At 47.3% G+C, this 24,100-nt stretch overlaps 1 protein-coding gene across 1 annotated transcript; it reads left to right on the forward strand.

Annotated features, from left to right (window-relative positions):
• The first annotated feature begins 4,517 nt into the window (after positions 1-4,517).
• Positions 4,518-12,046, forward strand: LOC119444755 (monocarboxylate transporter 9-like). Its single transcript, XM_037709105.1, has 4 exons — positions 4,518-4,629; positions 7,422-7,565; positions 11,104-11,388; positions 12,039-12,046. The coding sequence occupies exons 1-4, from the start codon at positions 4,518-4,520 to the stop codon at positions 12,044-12,046; spliced, it is 549 nt and encodes a 182-aa protein (XP_037565033.1).
• The last annotated feature ends 12,054 nt before the right edge of the window (positions 12,047-24,100 follow it).

The following is a 24,100-nucleotide window of genomic DNA, read 5'->3' on the forward strand; positions in this document are numbered from 1 at the left end:
ATGTAACATTTCCTCCAGTTCAATCTCATTCAGTGCTAGATTTAACGTTTTGTAGAACTGGCCTTATTGTTTCGTCGTGGTTCACAGTCGACTCCAAAACCAACAACGACCATCTTCCTGTGTCCTTCCCGATTACCTGTCCAATAACATCTTTAGATTGTCAAGCGTGCACATTTGTGAACGACACAGAATTTCAGACTTACCTGCATTCAGCCGTCACAACACTTGCGAGTGCCAATGGCAAGAAAATCGCCTCTACGATTTGATCACTTCTAGAGGGCTCCCGAAACGAATCTGAATATGCCATCCAATCGGCTAAAAGCACCGCTTGTCGTTGGTTGAACGACGAGTGACTGCGTGAATACAGAAAAAGAAAAGCCGCTTGAAAAATGCTTCTCCGTATTCAAGGCCCGACAAATTGGAAAAATTTGGTTTCTTGCTTGTGTACTAAAGTACACTGTCAACAGTGTGAAAGATGACTATGATCTTTGGCATTGCGAGTATCTGTCAAAATAAAATAAAAAACTAAAACTTGCTTTATTCGCACATATTGCGGCCCCGTTGACATTAAAGCCAATTTTTTTCCACCGCAAGAAATGAAAGCGTCTCTAGAAGAGACTATCAAAGGTTCACAAAACCGCTTTGCAGCCCGTATTCCCGCTATCTATTTTGCCTTGGATCCTTCGGATGGTTTCACGTTGATTGAATTACCAGAACTAAATCAAACTTTAGTTTACTTGCCGAACAGAGCCTAGCCCTGACGGAATCCCAAATACCATGTTAAAAATATAGCTACATGAATTGTCAAATGTTCTCTTAGACTGGATAAATTATTCAATGAAAATGCATGAATTCTTTTACAATCAAAGCTCTCCAAGGTAATAACGTTGCTTAAGAAACAAGGAGAAGCGCATACTTCGGAGAACATCAGACCAATGGCGCTTACGCCAAACGTAGTAAAATTTATTGATAGGATTCTTCGCCTCCGTATCATAAAATTGCTAATGACAACTACCAAATCAATTTCGGACTCACCTGCTCCATCTGGCATGTACATGTCGATTTGGAAAGTCGAACACAATTCGCCCGACGTCAAAATTAGTGCGCTGCTTTAGCGACACCCGATATTGCTAAACCATACGCCATCGTGGAACACTGTTTTCATATGTAGGTTGAGCTCCTGTGGTGTTCTTGGGTATATAGTAGTAGCGTGGGTTTACTCATTCTTTAGTGAAAGAGAATTATATTGCTATTAAAGGTACAAAATAACGAGAGGAGTACCGGAAGGCTCAGTTCTTTCCCTGGTGATTTTACAGTGAAAGCTGTATATGGCCTGGCGAAACGAAAAACCGGTCAACCATGTTTCGCTAAACCTCTCCATTGGCTGCGCCTTCAGTTACGTCTTCTCTACGTCGCACCCAAGCGCGCGCGCCATTGGCAACGCAGTTATCGACGTCGTTAGCGAACGCGTTCCCGCCATTGCCACGTTGACGCTGCTCTGCCCGCAGCGCCTCCTCCTCGGCTCGCCGTTGTCGCATGCCTTCGATATCTTGAGTTAGCTCGGCGTCGTGGTTAGCAGCATCCAGCCGCCATTGGCGCTTGCGTTCCACTTCGCGATTTCTACGTGGACATTTCGTCGCAGCCGAAGCCGAAGTGCTGTTGGCCCCGACGAACGCGTTCCCGCCATTGCCATGTTGACGCTGCTCTGCCCACGACGCCGCCTTCTCGGCTCGCTGGTGTCACGTGCATTTGATATCTCGAGATAGCTGGGCGTCGTGGTTAGCAGCTTCCGCCCGCCATTGGCGCTTGCGTTCCACTAGAAACACAAAGATGTAACCTATAATTGAGAAACGCTTCAATACAGCGTCGAGATTAATCCACTGCTAAACACCGCGGCCTAACATTTCAGCTTCGCTGGTTAACCGGAGTGCTTGTGCGGTGTTCTTTAAATTTTTTATAGGAGGTCAATTGCCTGCATTGAAAAAAGTAGCTACTTATGTTTATGCAGATAATATTGCGGTTCTCGCATCTGCAAACGAGATCCAAATCTTAATCGAGGACTGCAAACTTACATTTTTGCCTAGAGCAGTGGCCGGATGATGACAATCTTTTACTCGACTCCACGAAATGTACCATTCTCGTTTTCCCAATACATGACTTAGTGCACATCTCATTGTCTTAATACCAACCCAACATACCGCAGTTAGAGTATATCAAATGACTTGCAGTGATTTATACACCTATCTTAACTGGTGCCCACCCATAGATTATGCTACTTGAAAAGGTACATGTGTAATTAGTATTTTGCGTATGCTGAGTAACCCAACCCGTGATCCTCTTTGAATGAGACGGGAGATTGTGTGTAAGGCTTGCTAAATTTGGTGCAAATGCTGCTTTTATCTAGAATTGCGAGTTTAAAAAAACAAGGGCCCTAGAGTCAACCTCGGAGGCACTCCTTGTTTTACGGTAGTAGTGGTGGATATACCGTCATCAATTTTTATAGTGTTTTCTGTAAGAAAGGTAATCTGTTTTAATATCTAAATCAATGCCGCGAATGCCTTAATCATGAAGTTTCAGTAAGAATACAGGATGGTTAACATAATCAAACGCTTTCCTAAGAACAATGAAGAGACCAACAGTGTAAAGTTCATCGGCAGAGTCTTCAAGCAAACATAGTAATTGCGACAGAGGCTTCGCAGTGGGAAGTCAGGTATATAGGTATACTCGTATATTGCTCCATTCCTGATTGAACGTTTTCACTTCGGCTGCTAGATTTCATACCGATCTCTCTGACTGAATTTACGACAGTGATACTGGCTCTACGTAAACTAGGTGCATCAATTATATCAGCCGTGATAGCCACTGATTCCTTATATTTGTGCAAAACCCTTACTGTTTCTTGTCACTTTCATGTTGTGACGTTTCATGCATTGGTATATCGATACCTGAGAATCGTCTATTTAATTCGGGAACCTAGACATAAAGTACAAGGTGTAAATGGAATTTATAATGAATTGAAACCTAGCCAAGACTTTCATGAGTAGCCGGATTCTCCCTTATTCTCTTTTGTTTGCTTAAGTCACTGCTGCTAGTTTTTGTAGGAATGTCATTATGAAGGCAATTCTAGGCTCTGCAAACACTGAGGCTGCTGATTACAGGTATCTTCTATACCCTTGGCACAGAGATTTTTACCAAACACTTAAACAAAAAGTGTCCATCACGAGGCTCGGCTGCCACATGCTTACGTTGATCTGCTATCTAAACAGATCTGATCTGGTTCCTCCACCATAACGATCATTTTGTGGCGAAGCGGAGACGCACCATCACTCCGTGTGCTGTACGCGTTTTTCTGGAATACGAAAAATATTACAGCAAACTCCACTTCTCAATATCGGCCTAGACTTACCTGTGTCTGTACTTCCTGTCTTTCAGATGCCCAATTACAAGGTTCAGCCACAGAAACGTTTGCTTGGCAGCCCAGAATTACGTCATTGAATCTAATATATTACCATGTTAGACTGATAATGTTAGACTGATGTTAGACATGCTTTTTAGAACGTTGCTTTTCTGTGCTAGCCCTCCTGGACTTTTCCCACCCTAAGTGGGTGATACGGTCTGGCCGGAATGCTGACACGTCGGATAAAATTACTTTCTTTACTAGCCTTGAATGTGTCCTGGCTGCTGGCTTTGTTTTCTGCACAATCACTCGGAGAGAAAACCGTTGATCTCTAGATATTTTAACTTTCAACATATATGCGTCATCGAGGGCAGAGTTCCTTTACTAAAGCATTCCCTTTTATGCGTACTTCTTGAGGATTCAGGGCTTGGCAAATCTACTCGGTCGATCTTTCGCCGAGCAAAAGCGCAGCATACTGTACCTCTCTTTCAAGGATCGGCCCACTCTAGTCGGCGCGCCGACCCTACATACAGTGCCATAGCAAAGGGGGCCAATCACGGAGACAGTACAATGCACGTTCACGTGGGTCCTTTATTGAGGGTATCTGCGTCTCGCCGTTTACACTGGCCGGCAGGCAATCGCTATGGTGCAAAATGCTTTGCAGAGTATAATCAGCTGCATGACATTTATAAATTCTCTTCGCGAAAGCTTCGCTTCAAAGATTCGAACATGTGGGATGGATCGGCTAGTCTTTTCGTTAATTCACCGTTTCGTGTTGACTGTTTTCCATATTTTACTTTACCGCAGACTGGAATTTTCATTTCTAAGTCTCAGTGTCCAAATCGTTAATTGTCTCGCTTTTATGCAGTTATTGTAGCACCCCGATTCTTGTTCAATCCCACACTGTAGGTATGCGCCGCAACGATTCAGGTCAACATAAGGATTGTGTTGGGCAATAAAAATTAGTAAAAATAAAAATAATTAAAATAATAAACTAAGCCAACAGCAGCAACAACTATTTTCCCCGCAGTGTCCATGCTTCAAGTCCCGTGAAACATCAATGGACCGAAGTTGGGGCATAGCCGGGGCCGCCAGCCTCACTGCCTTATTTACGGCGGTGATGATGATGAACTCTGGGTTCTTCTATGTGTCCTTCATTGAAGAATGTGGCGTCACCAGAGAGGTGGCCTCATGGCCCACCAGCATCCTGTCGAGCGTGTCACACTCATCAGGTAAGTGGTGCCGCTTATTCTTGAGTCCTGTACCGCACCGTCTTACTTATTTCAGGTCACTTCAGATTTGTTGCGAGACTCCTGAGGGGTTGCCATCAGACATTTATCACAGCCATATGTGAAGGCTTTATAAGAAATTCCCGCCATAAAACATAAATTTGGCCGAAACCATCTCACAATGACCGTCGACGTTAATGCGATAGCACTCAAGCAATTTAGCGATCCATCGTATTGCGGAAGATCCCTTTATTTAGAATCCTTTCTTGTTGTTTACTAGCTGCCAATCACTATCAATTCGTAAACATTACGAAAAAATCGGGAGAATCGGCGGGTAGGTCAGAGTGTTCGTCCATATTTGTCCCACTCGATCCTGCGATTTTTGATCTAACATTGTGCGCATATGTGTTTACATTTCGACGGAAAACGTCAGTGATTTTGCCATCCAATAAAAGGACAAGAATAATATGAATAAATATAATCCTGTTACCTTGTTCTGTCCGCTCGCTGAGATTTGTGAAATTGGCAAGTTTGATCAGTTGTCATTCTATAAGCATAAAATAAGCAGTCATCAGCGTGGTTTTGTTCAAGGGTGGTCCTTGTACACAAATCTCGTCTCCATTCGATGCTTTGGGCCTTACCATTGCTAGCCTTTAAGCATGTGCATTAAGTGTATCTGATGTTTCGAAGGCGTTTGAACACTGTTGCACCTGCTTTGCTTATTCGTAAACATTTATCATTTTGTTAATCGTAATCCCCATGCTGCATAAGCCATAGCAACCAGTGGCGCATACTTTTGTGAAGTCGGGGGTTTGATCGGCCACGAAGGTTCCATGGCTGGTGCCGTGCCAGGTGCCTTGAGAATGAGAAGTCCGAAAGAACGTCCATGCAAGAGATGACAAAAGAAGTTGTATATACCAATATACCCTATAGTTTACACGAAGGGCTCCATGAATCTTGGAGCCAACTACATGATAAAGTATTTGCATGTCCGAACCTCCTCACAACACTCAAGCTCGATTTTTTGTGTATTTCATTTCACCCTTTTACTCGCCGAGGGAATTAAGTGTTCTTCTTCTCGGCCAATGACAATCGTCGAACCACATGTGCAACATCCCGCCCATGACGTCGCGCCGTTCCGCCGGACTCCGCCTCCTATTTTGTGAGATCGCCCCCGCATACGGGGCAACCGCGTGGCAATTTGGGAGCCGTCATGTCGACGCATTTGCCACGGAAGTAGTTGACGTTGGCTCTTGCAAGAATCTGTGGGCTTCCCATGACGGTTAGCTTGTCAGGTATTCGGAAGACTGGAGGGCGGGGTTATTGCCATCTCGTAGCTCGCTCACTTTGTTTGGGCGTCACAGTCGGCGCCGGGCCCCGCCGAGTACAGGCGGACGCTGGTGCTTCTCGGGAAACACCCAAAAAGTCACGTTGCCCTTTAGCGACGCATGAGGCCGATGACCTATTGCAGCCTCGGGTCCCGGAACTCATCTCCCCCGTCAGATCTGGGCGGTCGAACCGCCGAAGATACGCAACATAATTGCTTTTCCATTACTCTCAGGTGACGCTGATTTAGTCGCCAGCTCCCTAGCCTCGAGAAAACGACGAAGCGTGAACAGCACTCCACAGCAGCACGTAGGTCGATGTAGCATCCTTTTTCCCCAAGGGACCGCCTGGTGCAACAATACCCAGTTCTGCTAGAATCGGATAGCCCAAAGTAAAAAAAAATTAATGCTGTTCAATATCATGCGGTATTGCATTTCGAGACCCGTGTACCTTTGGAATATCTGAGAGGCGACAATATATGTACAGGTTTTATGCCGTAATATATCGCTTGAATAAAGCACAACAAATGTGTGCTTACTGGCAGTACTTTGTCGGTCAACATCCCGTGCAAATTAGGCCAGTTTTCCGAAGCTTGCACCTGTCGGACGCATATACATATACGTATTACGAAGTACTGACTAGGGCACGCGAAACCTTGGTTTCAGATAGACAAGGAACGCTTTGCTTTAATACCAGAGTAATACCAAAAATCACGCGCCATTTCACTGCTGTGAAGCTTGATTACCAGCGAAGCAGTTTAGCATATAATATAGAGGGGACATTGAATTTAGATAAAAGGTATGACCACATTTTATTTCTCTTGAGCGGTGACGGCGGTCATCCCGAAGAAAGACACATGCGCACACACTTTTATTTTGATCGGCGGCATATATTTGCGTGTAAGACTACCGCCACCTCGGGGAGCCGGAGGAAACTAGACACGCGTGACGGGACCGCTACGCCGTAAGAGCGGAAGGAAAATAGGCAAGCAAGCGCTTGGAACGACGACAAAAGAGGGCGGTGCGAGCATACACATAGCCGACGTGGGACGTAAAGCGGCAATTTTTTGAGAAACCCTTATCATCTAACTGAGAGTCTGTACATTTTCATAATGGTGCCTATTGATAACTAATCGACTGAAAATGCATATCCAAGTGATGAGACGTGTAAGCTTTTGCATAGAATGAAGCGATTTTGCATCAAATTCGGGAGCTGAGCTTTTGCGCACACAGATCTGTTGACAGAAACGAAACATGCATGGAACCCTAGCCATAAGCAGCTTCGCTGTAAAAGCCGATGGGCACGGCAAGACCACACAAGCCCACACAGTTCACGTGCTTTTCGTAAGTGCTGTTTTGTTTGCGTTACATTAGTAAACCAACGCGCCTGCGCCGCAGCCCTACGAAGCTGCACTCCCTCGAGGGATCACTCTCACTTGCTCCTCGTTCCGTGCGTCTCCGTCGATGCAGGTCTGCTGGTTTCGTGTGCTCAGCGGCACCTGTCCGTCTTCCAGATCGGCCTTATTGGCAGCGTCTTCCTGTGGGCCGGAATCCTGGGAGCCGTATTCGCTCCCAACATGGCCTGGATGACCCTGACGCTAGGCGCAATCCATGGCAAGTTACTTTATGTCATCATCTGCCAAGAGCTACATACAGAGACTTTCTGCTTCATCTAAACACTTCAGAAACATATATTGTGTTCAGAGTTACTCTGTTTGTACTCAGGTTTCGCACCAACGTCTCATAACAGCTTTCATCGCAAAATGCACTTGGCATGAATATAGGACTTGTTTGCTACGTTCGCCGGGCTGTCGAACCTAAAATTGTCCGGGATCGGTTCAGGTTCAGAATATTCTGAAGCGGTTTATTTGGGTTCAAACGGGTGCTAAGAAGAAAACAGACATCCGCGTACTTCTGGTTGAAAAATCCACGATGGTTTTTATAGAAACGTAATTCCCTTGGCTATCAGCTGTGTAAGACAGCCTTTTTTTTTGCACGGGCATTAACTTAAAAATGTTATCACAAAAATGTTGCGCGATGCACCGTTTTATCTCGGGGTCCGAATTTCTACATTCAGTCAGCTTTGTAGCGCCCTGTGCGCCTATGCTGTGGTTTACCGCAGCGGGTTTTGTATTTATTGTTCAACCTGTCAGAAATGAGTCTAGTCGGAAAGCTTTAAAGATTGGCCATTTCAGATACAAAAGCCTAAATTTAGCCGCCATGTCACTTCTAAATATTAGTATCAGGTCCACTTGCGCGTTTCATATTTATTTTTATTTTGTTTTTTCCCACTCTCCTCTGGAACCTTTTAATCCCATTCCCCACCCCTATACAGAGTAGCATGCCAGTTGTTGTATACGCGCCGGCAAAAATCTATTTTTTTAATAAAGACGTCTCTCTCTCTCAGTCTCCCAAATTTGCTTCTTTATTGGATTCTTAAAGTAGCCCGCGCTCTAGTCCATACTGTGCAAAATGAATACAATATCTACTGTCACCTATCCATGTATCACGTGTCCATTTCATTTTAATAAGGCGTCTAATTCTAAGACACATGTAATACCATAGTAAAAGCAAGCTGCTGGGTTAATGCTTACATAGCTAAAAATCCAAGAACAAAACAGCACGAGTGAGACGACTGCACTCGACTCACAACTAGGTGCATTCCGCATGAGTTGTGCACCTGTGATGATGAGCAGGAGTTCGCGTTGTATGAAGCTGAGATTTTAATTCAACTGAGAGGTCGAAAACGTTGGCTACCAAAAGGGTGATGCATATAATATAAAAGGCGCATGTTAACTGGGGATACAGAAAAATGCATTTTGGAAAAAGTTAGTAAGCGGGAGTGAATAATTTTCGATTTTGACCAGCGATAGTTTACTACATATATTCAGTGAAGGATAGGTGGAAATGAAAAATAACGCCGATAATTTTTGTTTTTTGTTCTGCATTTGAGGGTGACACCATTTAAAGGAACAGTGGGGTGGCAAATTTTGGTAGAAGTACCGTAATGTCTGTTGAGGAAGTATAGGAAGCGTGATTTTACTGTGCTGATGAAGAATTTTGCACGACGCGGTCAGCCGGAGATAACATGAGGGCTCGTGTACCCTTGTTTTTTATTCGAGCAGTTGGTTGCAGAAGCGACTACATGTGGTTGGGCATGTCCGTGTTGATATACCGGACGGTAACGTGAGATTTAAAAGTCTGTGAATACTAATATACCAGAGTAGAGGACTTATCGGTGAGCCCTAAGGACATCCAATTGAAGGTGTGGCTGGCGCCTCACTGGCGTAAGAGCAGTAAGTGATAGTTTGGTGTTTCAGGAAAGATTTTGTGAAATGAGGGCAATGTTCTCAGAGCAGCTATAAGATCTGAAAAACTGTAATACTGTGGGATGCAAAATGCTGTCGAAAGCCCCTAAAGGAGATGATGGAAGAGTGTAACATTTTACCTTTAATTTGACCTAGCGTTTTGTGTAGCACTTGTAAGGCGAGGGGCACACTTCTCATATGTGCAACATAAATTTGCTTAACGGGATTAAATTATTACACCTACAAGAACTGAAACTTAGGCGAGTTTGTGAGAATTCATAGTTGACTTGCATACCGTTGCCTTGACATATCTTGCCAAGGCTACGGCGCAGCTGCGGTCAAGTGAAGGTCAAATTGCTGGCGACGGCAAAACTCGGCTCGACTAGGTTAGTAAGCTTTCGATTTAAAAGAAAAAAAACGAAAAAATGAAACATACGCGACAATCGGAGAAACAGAACGACCACAGCTCCGCCGTTTCGACAGATTTCACTTCGTGGAACTGGCTGCATTTTTTTAGCATCTGACATGGCCCCCAGTTTGGTTTAGTGTCACTGGAACATATGACGCATGCATAAGGGGCTCGTGAATGCCACACCGAGGCGAGTCCTTTGCTCTGTGCATGTTTGATTACGTTTTCGAACGTCCCGTAAGGATTTCCAAATTCAGCATCCTGTTGCCATACTCCAGTCTTCGCTGTAATTACTAATTTCCGGTGACCTTATCATGAAATCTCCTATCTAACTCTGTAGAAGAAACTTCGTGGATCTGCCATGAAATCCGTGCGCACTGTAAAGATTCGTTTTTCACTGCAAAGCTGTTTAAGCAAGCCGTAAAAAGTGCGTGTTTCACGAAATTATCATCATCAGCATTTGCTCGAGCGTCGTCGTCGTCTTCTTCCGTAGCTGGATCGTTGGCGCCCCTCGGTTAGCGCTCACACTCGTGCTCGGCACGCGCTCGTGTAACTGCTCCCGTGTTCATCGTCGTCGCCTTCCACAGTTGGCTGCGTGGCCGCTAATCATTCCAGCGTGCAATTTCACTTCTCTTCTGTCGTCGTAATGGGGAGGCAAGGCTTGCACTATAGGCCGCGCTAAGCTCGAGACACAACGAAGCTGGCCGATCGATTGCGCTTCCTGGTAGTAGCTAGATTGAACTTGGCTATGTCGAGGTTGAACTTGGTTGTATCTAGGTGGAACTTGGTAGCAGCTAGGTTCGGCCTTGGCTATGCCCGAGTTGAGCTTGGTTATGCCAGATCTCTCTTAGGTTATGACGCAATTGATCGGCCAGCTTCGCTGCGTCTCCAGCTTTGCGCGGCCTAGTGCAAGCTTTGCCGTTTCTTTAAATGTTTATTCACATTATAAAATTTTTTTGTCAATTTGATAATTACGCAAGCTAGGGTTTGAGGCATACACCTTAGCTGTATGCGTCAAAACCTATATAGCTATATCCATATCGGAAAGTCTACTGGGTGCGAAAAAGATGCAGCAGAAACCATGGTATATGATCGTCAAAGTTAGCGATATCTTTCTTGTGTAACCTGTTGAATATGTCCTTGCCTTGAATAAGCGATCAGCTCTCGAAATTCGAAATTGTTTGTTGTATGCCTTTTTCATTGAAAAATTCATGGCGAGCGTTACTCAATTAACGAAATAATCGCTCAGCTGGAGCACTCTGCAACGGTCTTTGTATAGGCCTCACGTGCGACACTACAAGAACGCTTCTGCTCAGAGTAGTGCAGCTGGGTCGTAGGACAAAAAAAATAGAGTTGACACCATTGCTCTAGCCAGTGCGAACAGTCAACGAGTGAAGCAGTGCACTTACACTGTGCTATTTGTTCTTCCCCGCAGGTGTGGGCGTGGGCGTTGTCTGCGTGACGCTGGTCATCGTAGTCATGATGTACTTCGACAAATACCGCGGCATAGCCAGCGGCATAAAGTACACCGGGTACTCGCTGGCTTCACTGCTGTTTCCAATGATACTCACATCGCTGAAGGATGCCTACGGCTTCAGAGGATCTATGCTCGTGTACGCTGCAATCACCATGAATGTGACAGCTCTGACACTGCTTTTGAAAGAGCCTCCATGGGAAATAAATGATCGGAACCGTAAGACCAAAACATCTAAGGAAGAAAGTAAGAGCATTTCCTCGATTACCAATGCCACTCTGGATAGCGCAGTTATTAATGCATTTAGCGTTTCGAGAAGGTACTGGAAGTAAGGGCGCTGGCTCTGCGGAATCTATAAAGACAGTGAGCTCTCTTATACCAAACGGTGCCGATGTGGCAGACTTTATTGACAAATGGGCAACAAGATCGGAAGTACTAGCGATCCATTCGTGCGGCAGGAGCAATAAGTATGCCACTGAAAATGCAAATAGCGCCCATATTGTTAACCGCAGGCTTCACATTTTCAAATTTCCGGGGAAGCGAGAAATTACTAACCAGATGGCTGACATGGAAGATGGAAACAAAGGAAAGCGAAAGGCATCAATTGTGAACGAAGACAAAGCATCAAATGAAGGAAACCAGTTTACTACGCAGAAGCCTAAGCATTCTTGTTCGTCATTCGCCGAGATCGGCAACTTGCTATCCAAGCCTAGGTTTTACGCTTGCGTGTTGGCGGTCGTAGCGATGGACTACACAATGGTCATCTTTCCAGCAACCATAGTGGACTACGCGCTTGACAAAGGGTCTTCCCGGAGAGACGCTGACCTTTCTGTGACATACTGCTCGCCAGCCGAGCTGTTTGGTCATATTGTGCTTCCCCTAATCAGTGACTGCAGGATCGTGAGCAGGACAACTTTGGTATCCGCGTGCTTCTTCCTGCTTGCCGCTACTATGCTGGCCCTACCAGCGACTCCTTCCTTCCTGGCTTACATTCTCGTGTGCGCGTGCGTGACAATGTTCACGGCTTGCTTGATCGCCATGAAGCCTGTGGTGATTGCCGACTACTTCGGCATCGAGAGCGTCGCAACCAGCTGGGGATTCGCTGGAGTGACGTTGTTACCTCTGCTCCTATGCAGCCCGTATATTATCGGTAAGTTCCCCATGTACTCTTTTCCTTTTATTGCGACAGCATTTAAGCGCTCGAAATTGGGCTTTCGTTGTCCATCCGTACCTTTATCGTGATTGATGAGCCCTGCAGACTATTTCTGTCGTTGTCTAACGGCCTCGTCATCCCCAACTTCAGCATCCCAATAGAGCGAAACAAAGTTTATCCATGCTACTGGAGCACTGTGCATTTTAGAGTCGGGCGTGCTAATCACGGAGCTATAGCGCTGCAACAGCACTGGGCAATTACTTTAAGGTTTTGCCTCCACAGAGACTCTGAAAGTGGTGGAGCCTGTGCAAGTATTTTGGAAATACTATACGAGGGTGCCATTCTGCGCATCGTATATAAATTGTTCTTGACAAGATGGCGGTATGTTGGCGCGCAATTCGTGGTCATGCTCGTGCAAGAGCCTAAGCAGCCCCAAGGAGGCGTGCAGGACGATGATGACGATCGGCCTCAAACATGCTACATACATACAATAGAGGATGCACTGAGTTTCAGGTGGTTGGCGGAAAACAACGTCTAAAGCCTCGATGGCGTGAATGCCGAGAAGGATATCGCAGCGATAACGTCACGCACTTGACACAGTAGCACACAGTACTCAGAATCACCAAGTTCCCTACTGAGCAGCACAGCAAATGCGCAGAAACACAAATTCGCTCAACCCTCATTTATGGCGCTCGGTAATTTTGCTTCTGACATAAGCTGTACTTGAACTTTTGACCTCTGAGTTTATTAATCCCCCGGGGCGGGAGCGTGAGGCGATGCGTGTTCAAAACGATCCTTGTAGCCTGAAAAACAAGAAGCCTTTAACACTGCAACTTCTTAATCGCCAGCATGCAGCTTAAACGCTGATTCACACACACTCAATTTAAGAAATATTACGAGTACACTTCATATTTAAAGGTCGCCTCGAATGCCATGCTGCCGATGCGCCGGGCCGGTATAGTCTTGGACGTTGTCCTACTGCATGATAGAAATAGATGTGAATATGGTCACAAGTTCTTGCAACCTATACCAGTGACCGCAACGGAATGTCACCATGGTAACGCATAAAGATGCGACAATAAGCACGGTTTAAAAAGATTGCTTGAATCAAACATAGTCAAACAGTAAAATACTGAGCTACCTTGAACAAAACATTAGCATAAACCTTTATGCAAACAGCTGCGAACAAAAGTTCCTTAAAGCCACAGATTACAGGTAAGTCTAGCCTATTTAGACCACCAGGAAAGTCTGAAAGTCTATCTCTCACGCTGATCGCTACTTTTGGGGGCCGGAGGCAAAACAGAATAGACATCAGTGGACTCTCTCGGTCCATGTGCGCATTTCAAGACAAAATGGCTTATCTACAAGATATCCTATTGTATTTTCTTGATAATCCGTAGGAGCACGCATATACGGTGGCGCCCATAATTGTGAAATTGTGAGGCCTTACCGTCACCAGTCGGAGGTATCAGTTGTTTTTGTGGTTTATCTCACAACCACTTACTCTTTTAGGCCAAAGAGTGCTACTGCCAAAGTATGGTTTAGATGGAATGTATCTTGGTTGTAGAGAGCAACCACTTTCACATCATGTAACTTGATGTGAATGGTCGGGGCGTCGCTGAGTGATATAATGCCAGGTATACATTGTCTGTGCGTTTTCAGAGAGTCCAAGCAGTAGCGTGCCATAGCAACAGGGGGGGTACGACAAACACCGAGGTGCTTGTCTGTTGAAAAATGTGTCGAGTGAAATCGATATAACGAAATACGGCGCAAATGTGATATGTATAATAAGCCCGGCCGTAGCGTTGGAAACCAAGATAAGTTTGTAGAAAATAACTTCAAAACAATTTACTTTTTTCTCTTTAGGTTACTTCCGAGATGCAACAGGAAGCTACGATGGACTTTACCGGTTTCAAGCTGGAATCCACTGCTTCGTCGGTGGCCTGTTCGGACTTCTTTCTTTCTTAGACCGAAGGCGGCGGAATGAGTGGACGACAAACCTAGTTAATTAGGCTGCTCACTTTAACGATTTTCGGCATAGTTGTAACCTTGTAGAAAGCTCTAAGGTTTTGTGTAATAACGCTTACTGCGACGTTACAACCTTGCGGAAAGGCGTCCGCGTAATAGATGTTCCGCTCGTTGGCAAATCTTGCATGCATTGCTTATGGGTTTAATTCTAATGATTCGTGCCCAGAGTTTCACCGTTAACTGTGCGGCTTTCCTGGTGACCTTAGAACCCACACTACACGTATGCTTTCCACGACCTCCTCTATAAACTTCCGACCTGCTCATGCCGACGCTCCCCCTGACGCCAGATTTGTTTTTGCTTGTCTAGTTTTTTTTTTTTTTTCGTCAAACTGCCGCCGCATGCCGTGGCGCCACCACTTACCCCTATCGCTTCGCACCCAGTGCTGTGGCCGCATGTGCTCCTCGTGGTCTGTTTCTTCGGTTTGTGCGGTAGGCGCTTGCCTTTGTGACATTCGGAGTTGATCGTGTGTCACTTAGCGACTGCACAGTCAACAACAACATTAGGGTACGGTAGCAGTAACACCGTTTCCCGGAAATGGTGTACTATTGCGTCCCTTTCTGCTAGTCGAGCGGGCGGCGGTCAAGAGTCGCGACAGGGATATCGTTCCACGAGTTTCCCTGTGACATCTAAAAATTAGTGGAACAACAACAACAAAAAATAACATGATGGTGCAATGTGGCGGACAGAGAGCCAAAATGCATGTCCTTTTCAAAATGGAAATCCGATGAAAAGAAAAAGTTCCTCTGCGCAAGATTTTCATGGGTAGAGTATCAAAATTCGTCGTACTAAATCATTTAAGCTTGGCTGCTCCTACACAATATTCCCATGGATCAGTATAGTGCTCGCAAGAGTTGCTGAATTGAGTTCACTTTCTCTCCTCACGCTTTTATCTGAAGCATTCTTAAGACGATGCAGCAGAAGCAGTGATGAAAGCGCGGGAGCAGTGCCGATGCGACATACGCGGCAATGCCAGCGAAGCTCGAGCGGTGGCCGTAACCGCGAGAATTAACGGTGTTAGAGACATTTTGAAAATATTCTAGGCCGCGAATAGTCGCTGTAGCAACGTAGCGGTACGCCGACGGTTGTGTTGCACACTTACTTCCTTAGAAGGTGGCTGTTACTAGGCCCCGACGCGTAAAGCACGACCGTTCCTTCCGCTCGCTTTTATTTTCCCGTGTGAACTGGATTATGAAGGAATAATCTTGAAACTCGAGCTCATGCAGCGGGAATTAATGGGTCATAAAGGTAAACGACTTAGGCGAATGACCGTGTACGTCGTTTATATATATACGTTCTGTTTATTCGCGCTGCAGAAACTCGGATTTCTATATCAATGTACCAACTAGCCCATGGACGAATTACCCCATGGGCTAGTTCATGGACGTTGGCAGCAGCCAACGAAACGGCGCTGGCAAGGAAAGGAATATAAGGATTGCATTCTCCATGCCATGCGCTGTATACCATTTTTGTTTGCTTGTTTTTGTTACCTACGCGTTCCCGCTGCACAATCACTCGTGCAAATGGGTCAGGTAGTCAACATTATTTCGGAGCCCTCCACTACGGTGCATGGCCAAACAGTTGCTTTGAGACGTTAAACTCCGTGAATCTGTCAATCTGCGCGTTAAAAACATGAAAAACAAACAGAATAACGTGCACAGCAGTGCGCCAGGACCGCCGTGCGCTCAACGTCCGCTATACGTCGTATTAGTTCAGGCGGCACCTGGTGGCACTTTCGGTCTCTACGCAACAGTTTTTAGGTTCGCGCGCCGCCGTAGGGGTGGCGTCAGTGAGGAGGTCGAAAGTTTATAGAGCAGGTTGCAATGCTTTCCAGCTCGGTCCTACGCGCCTATGTGCCTGCCACGCCTCGCGGCAAATGGCGGTCAGCACCTACAAAGTACGCGCACAAGCGCGCACTAACGTGCCAGGCTCCTTGTGGGGCGTCGTTTCGTATTGCGCTTAGTCTATAGCGCTTCTCAATGTTTATCAAACCAGTTCAACGTATTCATTTGTTTTTTTTTAGTAACACAATCAGCGTAAAAAAATGGCACAGTTTCGCCCTAAGGGCGAAGCAATGAATGCGACAGCAACACAGCAATGTCATACGAAGTAAGGTGAGCGGCTTTGGTAGCAATATGAATTGTAGTAAACATGAGCTGATTAAGTAAGCCGGTGTGCTGCGGCGTAAGTAGACCGACATGAAGAGAGACTCGATGACCACGAGAAGGCGCGTGTGAAACGGTGGTGTTGATGAGAAGCGCTTCCCGTGGGCAGCGCGTGCGAAGGGACACACCTGCAGTGCTGCACAGCCGATCCGGGCAGCATTGCATCTGTAGCGTGCGTAGGAAAATGTTGCCCGACTATTACTAACTGAATGAACTAGCGTGGTGTGAGCGCGCACAAACAAACATGAATAGATCACACTGAATGACTGCAGACAACGACGGTCAAAACGCTGGCAGCGAGCGTATATACGCCGCAGCGGGCGAAGGTACGTGCGGTCTATCGCTTCAACGGAAACTGAGCGGCGGATGCACGGCGCATAAAGGTCAGAGCCATGTGGAGATAAGAGACGGTGCGGCCGAGCGAGCGACGAGCGCGGTTGTTGGCAGAGTAGAAGTGCGCCCCCCCCCCCCCCCCCCACCCCCCTCCGCGCTCCCTCCGGCGCTGGCATCCCGCTTCCTTGCTTGCGCGTGGGTGATTGAGTGCGTTCGCTCTCCGTGATAGCGCGCGTCCCCGCACGCTTCCGCTCGGGCATACGGCGCGCGGCGAAGAATTTATCTATAGGGAACCTCACGGCGACGGCGACGGCGACGGCAGAAATCCGGTTAGAAGTGTCCATATAATTGCTATCGCAATAAAAAAAAGTGAAGGTACAGTTTAGATCGGTGCAGTAGCAAGGCAGTGTGCCTCCCGCCGTAGCTGCGTAGGTGCCGCGACCACCACGCCATGGTCGGGGCGTCGAGCCCTCTCGCCGGTAAAACCCGGCCTCGTGGCAGCGCAGGCTGTCAATTTCCGGGGATCGCCACAGAAAGCGCAAAAGTCAAACACGACGCATTCCAGCATGAAGCGCATACAGTATAACTGATTCCTCTTTTAAGTGCTTGGCTTTTGTGATTTGCGTTTTTTCTGCTAGGGGCGTTCAACTGCGGCCTACTAGCAGGTAACTAGCTAACCAAAACATACCGGAGCAAATATTCGGAACTAGATGAGGCATGTGTATGCTGCAGCAAAGATCCGGCGACCACTGAACACAGTCCTAATGGAACGTGAAGGGATTCACCCAGTGAGAACAGTAGGTAACGCTCTTGGGTTTAAAGTGGACGGAAGCATCAACCGGTCAGCAGTCGAGATAAGCAAGAGACGTGTGAAGTATTGGTGGAGAAAAAAAAAAGCAGGGAAGAGATTGATACGACCTGATTTGATCTCTTAGCCATTGGCAAAGGTACAAGCGAGAGATTGAAAAAAAAGATAAATGCATGCAAAAATGCTAGATAAACAAACATGTATAGCAAACCTCATAAATAAAGCAGGCTAGGTGACTCTGTCACTGCCCCGTTTCAAAGGAGATGTCAATAAATCATCATTATCATCATAATCATAGCTGAGAATAGACCTTTATCAATAGCATTTCTAGATATTAAAGGAGCATATGACAACGTACAGAGAATAGTTATGGGATATTCTTAAGCCCGAAAGCATAGATGACAATTTCGTGGAGCTGCTGAGGGGTCTTATACAGATAGAGACAACCGAGTACAAGTTGTATGGCAAGGTCGAAAGGGTAATGAAGTCTTGGGAATTCACCAAGGACTGAAGCAAGCAAGACGATCACACCCGGCGATAGCATCTGTTCGCACGCAATACCATTCGGGATTAATAAATGGAAACATATGAACAACGTGTGTTTGATTCAGTTATGAACGCTGCGCAAGCAATTCGGTCTTGCCGTTGATAACCTGATACGTTTGGTGGTCCGGCGGCTTTCTTATCTGCTGCTAGGAATTCTTAAAGCGAAAAGCTCTCTTTGGCTCTTTCATCTGTGGTGGCCGGCGCTGGTCGGACTTTCGCCACCGAGACAAATATGCCGGTGCAGTCGGTGCGCGTACTCCCGTGCTAACGAGTTGCACGGTGTGTTCGTCACCGAATGTCAAACATTATAGCTCTTTGAGACGCACGCTCTGTCGTGCGAGAGCTTTGGGGTGTCTGATGGTTTAGATGCTGTGGTGGCGGCGCGCTCGGTATGGACAGCCTCCCTATTCTCCAGCCACTTTCTCTCCCTGGGGTGCCTGTGGGAGAGGGCTGCGGCGGCAGGAGATGAGGATGGCAGTTGCCATCACGCTGGCATGTGCGCCGCTGGAGTCAACACACGAAGTACGAATCCGCTTCTAATTATGACCACTTATACCACCGCTAGAGAAGCCCTGGTCCACGGCTCACTTCTCAACATAATTACGAAATCAAACAATGAATGATACCTCAACATTTTCAATGTAACAAATGCACACCTGTAAGCGCATCGTTCCTTTAATAAACCAAATAGTTTCTAGAAGGGTTCCGCTATTCGCTTGCGTTAATGATCGTTTTTGATGATTTCTGCTCAACTTTATTGCGATAGCAATTATACGCGTACACTCCAAGCAAATGTTTCTGTCGTTGTCGCCGCCGGCATAGCCGTGAAGCTCCGCATGTCTTCAGGTACATGCACGCTATATACCATGCCATGCGGTATATGTGGGTTATATTGCCACACCAGTCTATCACTAAAGTTGCCCATACCAGATCTTACATGCTTGACAATACTGTCAAGCCGGCAATCTGGCGCGCCGTGGGAGCACAGGCGAAGATGTCTTGAGCATATTCAGTGGGAGTGTTCGTCGAGGAAGGAAGCAGTGGTGTCAAAGGGGCAAAGTAGGGTGGCGGCCGAACAGAAGGTAAAAGGGCGAAAAGCCAGCGGTCTCGTGACGGGCCGAATTGTAAGCGAAAGTCACGAAGGGTTACGCGTTGTGCCAATCACTTAGGTCGTCAGAAACGTACATAGGCAGCTTTTCTGTCAACGTGCGATTGTGCCGCTCCGTAAGTCCGTTTGTCTGCGGGTGGTGTACGGTGGAAAGCTTGGGCTCATCAGAGCAGGAACGAAGTCTTGAACGACGTGGGACAAGAAGGTGTGGCCACGATCAGTGAGGTGCTGCTGGTATCAAGGCGCACCGCCTTGATCGAGGATGACGTGCTCTAAAAGGAAATCCGCCACCTCAGTTCCACAGCTTGTGGGCAAAGCTCGCGTGATCGCGTAACGGGTCGCGTAGTCAGTCGCGACAACGACCCACTTATTACCAGATTTCGACGTCGGAAAAGGCCGAAGAAGATAGAGACTGACGCTGAGGGCACATCGATGAGGGCATATCGATGGGGTGAAGGCGGCCAGCGGACAGCACAGTAGGTTTTCTGTGACGCTGGCAGAACGAAGAGGCTGCAACGTAGCAGCGCACGGACCGGTACAGGCCCGGCCAGTAGAAGCGGCGCCGCACGCGGTCGTAAGTACGAGAAACTCCGAGGTGGCCTGCAGTAGGTACGTCATGCAACTCCTCATGAATTGATGTCCGGAGATGGCGTGGCACAACGAGTAAAAAATCAAAGCCCCTTTCATAAAGAAGATGGTTTAACCCGAAGCTTTCTCCATGCAAACTGAATCAAAATCCAAAGCCAACGACCACGTAACGAACCCGAGAAATGCTGAGCGACCCGATGTGATGCATACGTGATTTGGTTGCTCGTTTAGGATTGTATTTTCTGAACGTTGAAATTAAATGAATACACATTTCGTTAAGTTGCATAGCCTTTATTTTAGGTCATGTAGCCGTTGATTACACGCACACACTCATACTTTCACGGACAACTCTACACTTGCACAGTATTGCCTCGTGATCGCTGTGGTAGACAGTCAGAGGCTCTGCCGTTGCCGATACACGGGATCAGCCTTACGGGCAGGAGCACGCTCGCGCTTACGTTCGCGTACGGCAGCCTTTTCTGCCGTGCTGTGCACCCGCAGCCTACCCATTGTGACGGCCGGGAATGTATTCCGTGACGGGCATAATGCAATGCAGATATATACAGTTCCTCTGGGTAGCATGGTGTTGCAGTTCTCATTGTTCTTATCGGTACAACTGCGAATGTGAACTGCAGTGTTCTACGATATGTGTGTCGTGCGCCGTTGTTCTCTTGTGTGGTAGTTCTACTGTGCAAGTTCCCTTCCCTGCAGTGCGTTTTCGGCGCTCACGGACGAATCAGCGAGAGATAGAAAGCTTCGCTTTAAAATTCTGGTTCTGCAGGGCGTAAGCTTCGACGGTAGAGAACGTTGTTATGGAGTACGAACATGCGCAGAGTGAGCTCCGAATGTCCATAATTGAGACGATCGATGAGAACACGTAAGCAGTCATCAGGCCGTTGTTCAGTGCGGATGTCACTCAAATCGGAAATGGCCAGGACGCAAGGGTCGTTGTCATACGCATGATATTCAAGGAGGTCGACAGGTTGATGGGAGAGGCAGTCGGAATCCTTGTGCAAGCGGCCTAACTTGACAAGACAACAAATGAATATTCTTGGAGCCGCAGCGCCCATCTACCCAATAGTCCAGTGGGGTACTTAAGTGACGACAGCCAGCACAGCGCATGGTGATCGGTAACCACCGGAAATATGTGGCTGCGATTGAACGAATACAGCCCCAATGGCATAGCCACTGGCATCTGTGTGAAGTTCAGTGGCGGCAGATGGGTCATAATGAGCCAGCGATGGGGGAGCTGTTAGCAAGCGTACGAAGGCATAGAAGGCTTTGGTTTGAGCAGGGCCCCACATGAATGCGACGTCTTTCTTAAGTAAGTCGTTGAGTGGGCGAGCTGCGTCGACGAAATATTCTTGAGGAAACGACGAAAATAGGAGCATAGTCCAACAAAGCTTCTTACGTCTGCGGTAGAAGAGGGCATAAGAAAGTTCTGGACAGCGCAAATCTTGTCCGGGTCGTGTTCTCACACAGTGAGCACGGTGTGGGGGAACAGCCAAATTATTTTCAACCAGTATGTCAGTGGTGATACATAGCACGTAGACGCCGTCAGGAACAGACGGAAACGACAGTAGAGTGACGTATGTAGTGGCTTCGGGGGACAGGCGGATGTCTTCGGCAGAGCATAACCATGGTGGTGCAACAGGTGGACTATATCAGCCATGGGGTAGCTCAAGCTGAATTACACTAGACGTGCAGTCAAAGAGAGCTAAATGAGACGATGAAAAGTGTGAGCCGCGTATAGAAGTCTCCTCCCATGCTTTATAGCCTCGTAAGGGCATTGTTCAAAAACGGCAAACAACACAGTGGTTAGGCGCCCTGCGATGCCAATGCTAGCAGTACACATACCAAGCACAGTAGGCACTCCTCCGTTGGCAACGCGAAGGGTGCATGATGAAGCTGGTGTGAGCAACATTTGATGTGAGGACAGATATGAGGCGTTGGTGCAATTGGGCATTCATCACGGATATGTGCGCGCCAGTATCAATGAGCGCTGGGACACTGACGCCGTCGACTACAACGTCCATCAAGTTCTGGTTGGTCGGCAAAGTGATCAGAAAGTGCCGCGGTCGAGTTGTCAATGCAGCGTCACCTCCGGGAGCTGCATGGTTTAGTTTTCCGGAGACCACCGTCGGGGCTGTATCGGGGACGGTGGACAATGAGCATGCGGCGACAGGAACGATGGTCGACGAACTGGTGGCAAATTGAACTGGTGGCGTCGGAATGACGACGAGGGACTGTTCCAAGTGGCACGAACGTCATTGTTTGGCTGTTGAGCGTCAAATGCAGGCTGGTAACGATGCGGGCTCTCTTCGGGGCGATAATAACTGCTGAGTGGCGATCGCTGAGGGGAGTTTGTTACAATGGCGAGCAACGTGACCGATACGCCGGCAGGCAAAACAGATTAGCCGATCGTCTGCGGTTCGCCACTCGGCCCGATTTCGGTAGCGTGCAGGATAACGCTGACCATTGGATGGGAGAGGAGCACTAGACCAGCTGTGAAGCGCCAACGGCGCATACAGAATGTACTCCATGATTAGCGAGTTCTTCGCGGACTACTGCCAGCACAAATGGTACTGTAGACATGTTGTTCGGCTCACTGGGGCACGAAAGAAGGGCTGCAGGAGCCATGGCTGTAAATTCTCTCCGTACTATCCGCGTCAGGTCGTCCGATGATGATGGTCGCAGCATTCCTAGCTTGTCGTCACAATAGGATATTGCAGCTGGGTTCGGCAGACCTGCGAACGGCGTTGCGATGCGGCGGCTCCTTGCCTGCTCAAAGCGTTGACACTCTTTTATGATGTCCAGTACTGTCTCACAATGTTTGCACATGAGCAGGTCGAAAGCATCATCAGCGGTCGCCTTCAGTACATGTCCAACTTTGTCGGACTCGGCCATATCACTGTCGGCCTTGCTGCACAGAGGCAACACTTCCTGCGTGTAAGAGACATGTGATTCTGTGGACGTTTGGACGCAGGTCGCTAGTTATTTCTTTGCGGCACTCTTCCGCCCGGCGGGACGGCCGAACAAGTCCCTCAGCTTCTCCTTGTACGTGTCCCAGTCGTTAAGTTCTTCCTCGTCGTTATCATGCCACACCTTCGCCGTACCTTGTAGGTAGAACATCAGGTTAGCTACCATAATCGTCGGATCCCATTTGTTGTGGGCACTTACACGCTCATACGTGGCGATCCAGTCTTCCACGTCGAGGTGGCCGGTGCGGCAGAATGTTCCGGATCCCGCGGCTGAGCCAGGACAACAGCCGGCGTTGTAGGCGTTGATGTAGGCCGTGCCATTTCGGGTCCTAATTCATCCATCATGTCGTCCTGTCCGAAGTGACGACCACTGCGGAGCTCCGTTGTTGTTTCTCGTGGGCACCCAGCACCTCCACCAATTTGTTACGTTGCGGAAGTCACATATAAGGATGGATTTACGCTATTTACTAGAAAGGCAACGATATACAAACAAGATGTCTGTCGTGACCGATTACACCTCGACACGCCAAATCGTTGTCTTCTCACTTTGTCGCCACTCTTGGTTGCGCGGTAACAATATTACTCCTCAGAATTTTCAAACTGGCAGCCCACAAACAAATGTAATGAAACAAAACACCGAACAGCACATGCCTTTTTTTATCCTAAATCTTCTCACACATAGATATTAAAAGTGCGCAACACTAACAGAGCTCAAACCTGAAAACGATGTAATTTTATTGGCGCGGATGTGCACTACCTCAAGGATCGGCCCAAGAAAGGAAAGTGGTTTGAAACATTCGCGATACAGAAAAGTGATGATAAAGCCACTAAGGAAGGCGTTGGCTTTAATTAGTAAACATATAAGAAATTGTCCTATGACAGGATTCAAACAGAGGAACCCTAGCACAACAGCTCGTTTTAATTTAGCTTGTATACGTTTACTTCATACTACCACTACAGCGGCGAGTCTGTTCTAAGATGTTGCTATAGCATTCATTGCGCCGCCCTTACGGTGCTGCCCAAATTCACCAAAATCATAAAAGCACACAGCCGTCATGAAGACATATCCAAGAATTTTCAATTAACGAATATGCCAGCACAGTAAGACACGCGCGGCGTGTCTGGAGTCGGAGAGAGCGCGGCGGCAGTGAGGGGGACAAAGGTTGCATTGATTATGGTAGAAATGTGATACTTTTTTATTTTAACGTCTCTGACACTGTCAACAGTTCGCGTAGTGTATGTTTTTGGCG

The sequence above is a fragment of the Dermacentor silvarum genome, chromosome 3 (genome assembly GCF_013339745.2).
Source record: "Dermacentor silvarum isolate Dsil-2018 chromosome 3, BIME_Dsil_1.4, whole genome shotgun sequence".
In the NCBI taxonomy this organism is placed as follows: Eukaryota; Metazoa; Arthropoda; class Arachnida; order Ixodida; family Ixodidae; genus Dermacentor; species Dermacentor silvarum.

Coding starts and splice junctions, on each gene's coding strand:
- LOC119444755 (XM_037709105.1), top strand. CDS start 4,518: ATGATGATGAACTCTGGGTTCTTCTATGTGTCCTTCATTGAAGAATGT. Junction 4,630..7,421: donor GAGCGTGTCACACTCATCAG/GTAAGTGGTGCC, acceptor CCGTCGATGCAG/GTCTGCTGGTTTCGTGTGCT. Junction 7,566..11,103: donor GACGCTAGGCGCAATCCATG/GCAAGTTACTTT, acceptor TCTTCCCCGCAG/GTGTGGGCGTGGGCGTTGTC.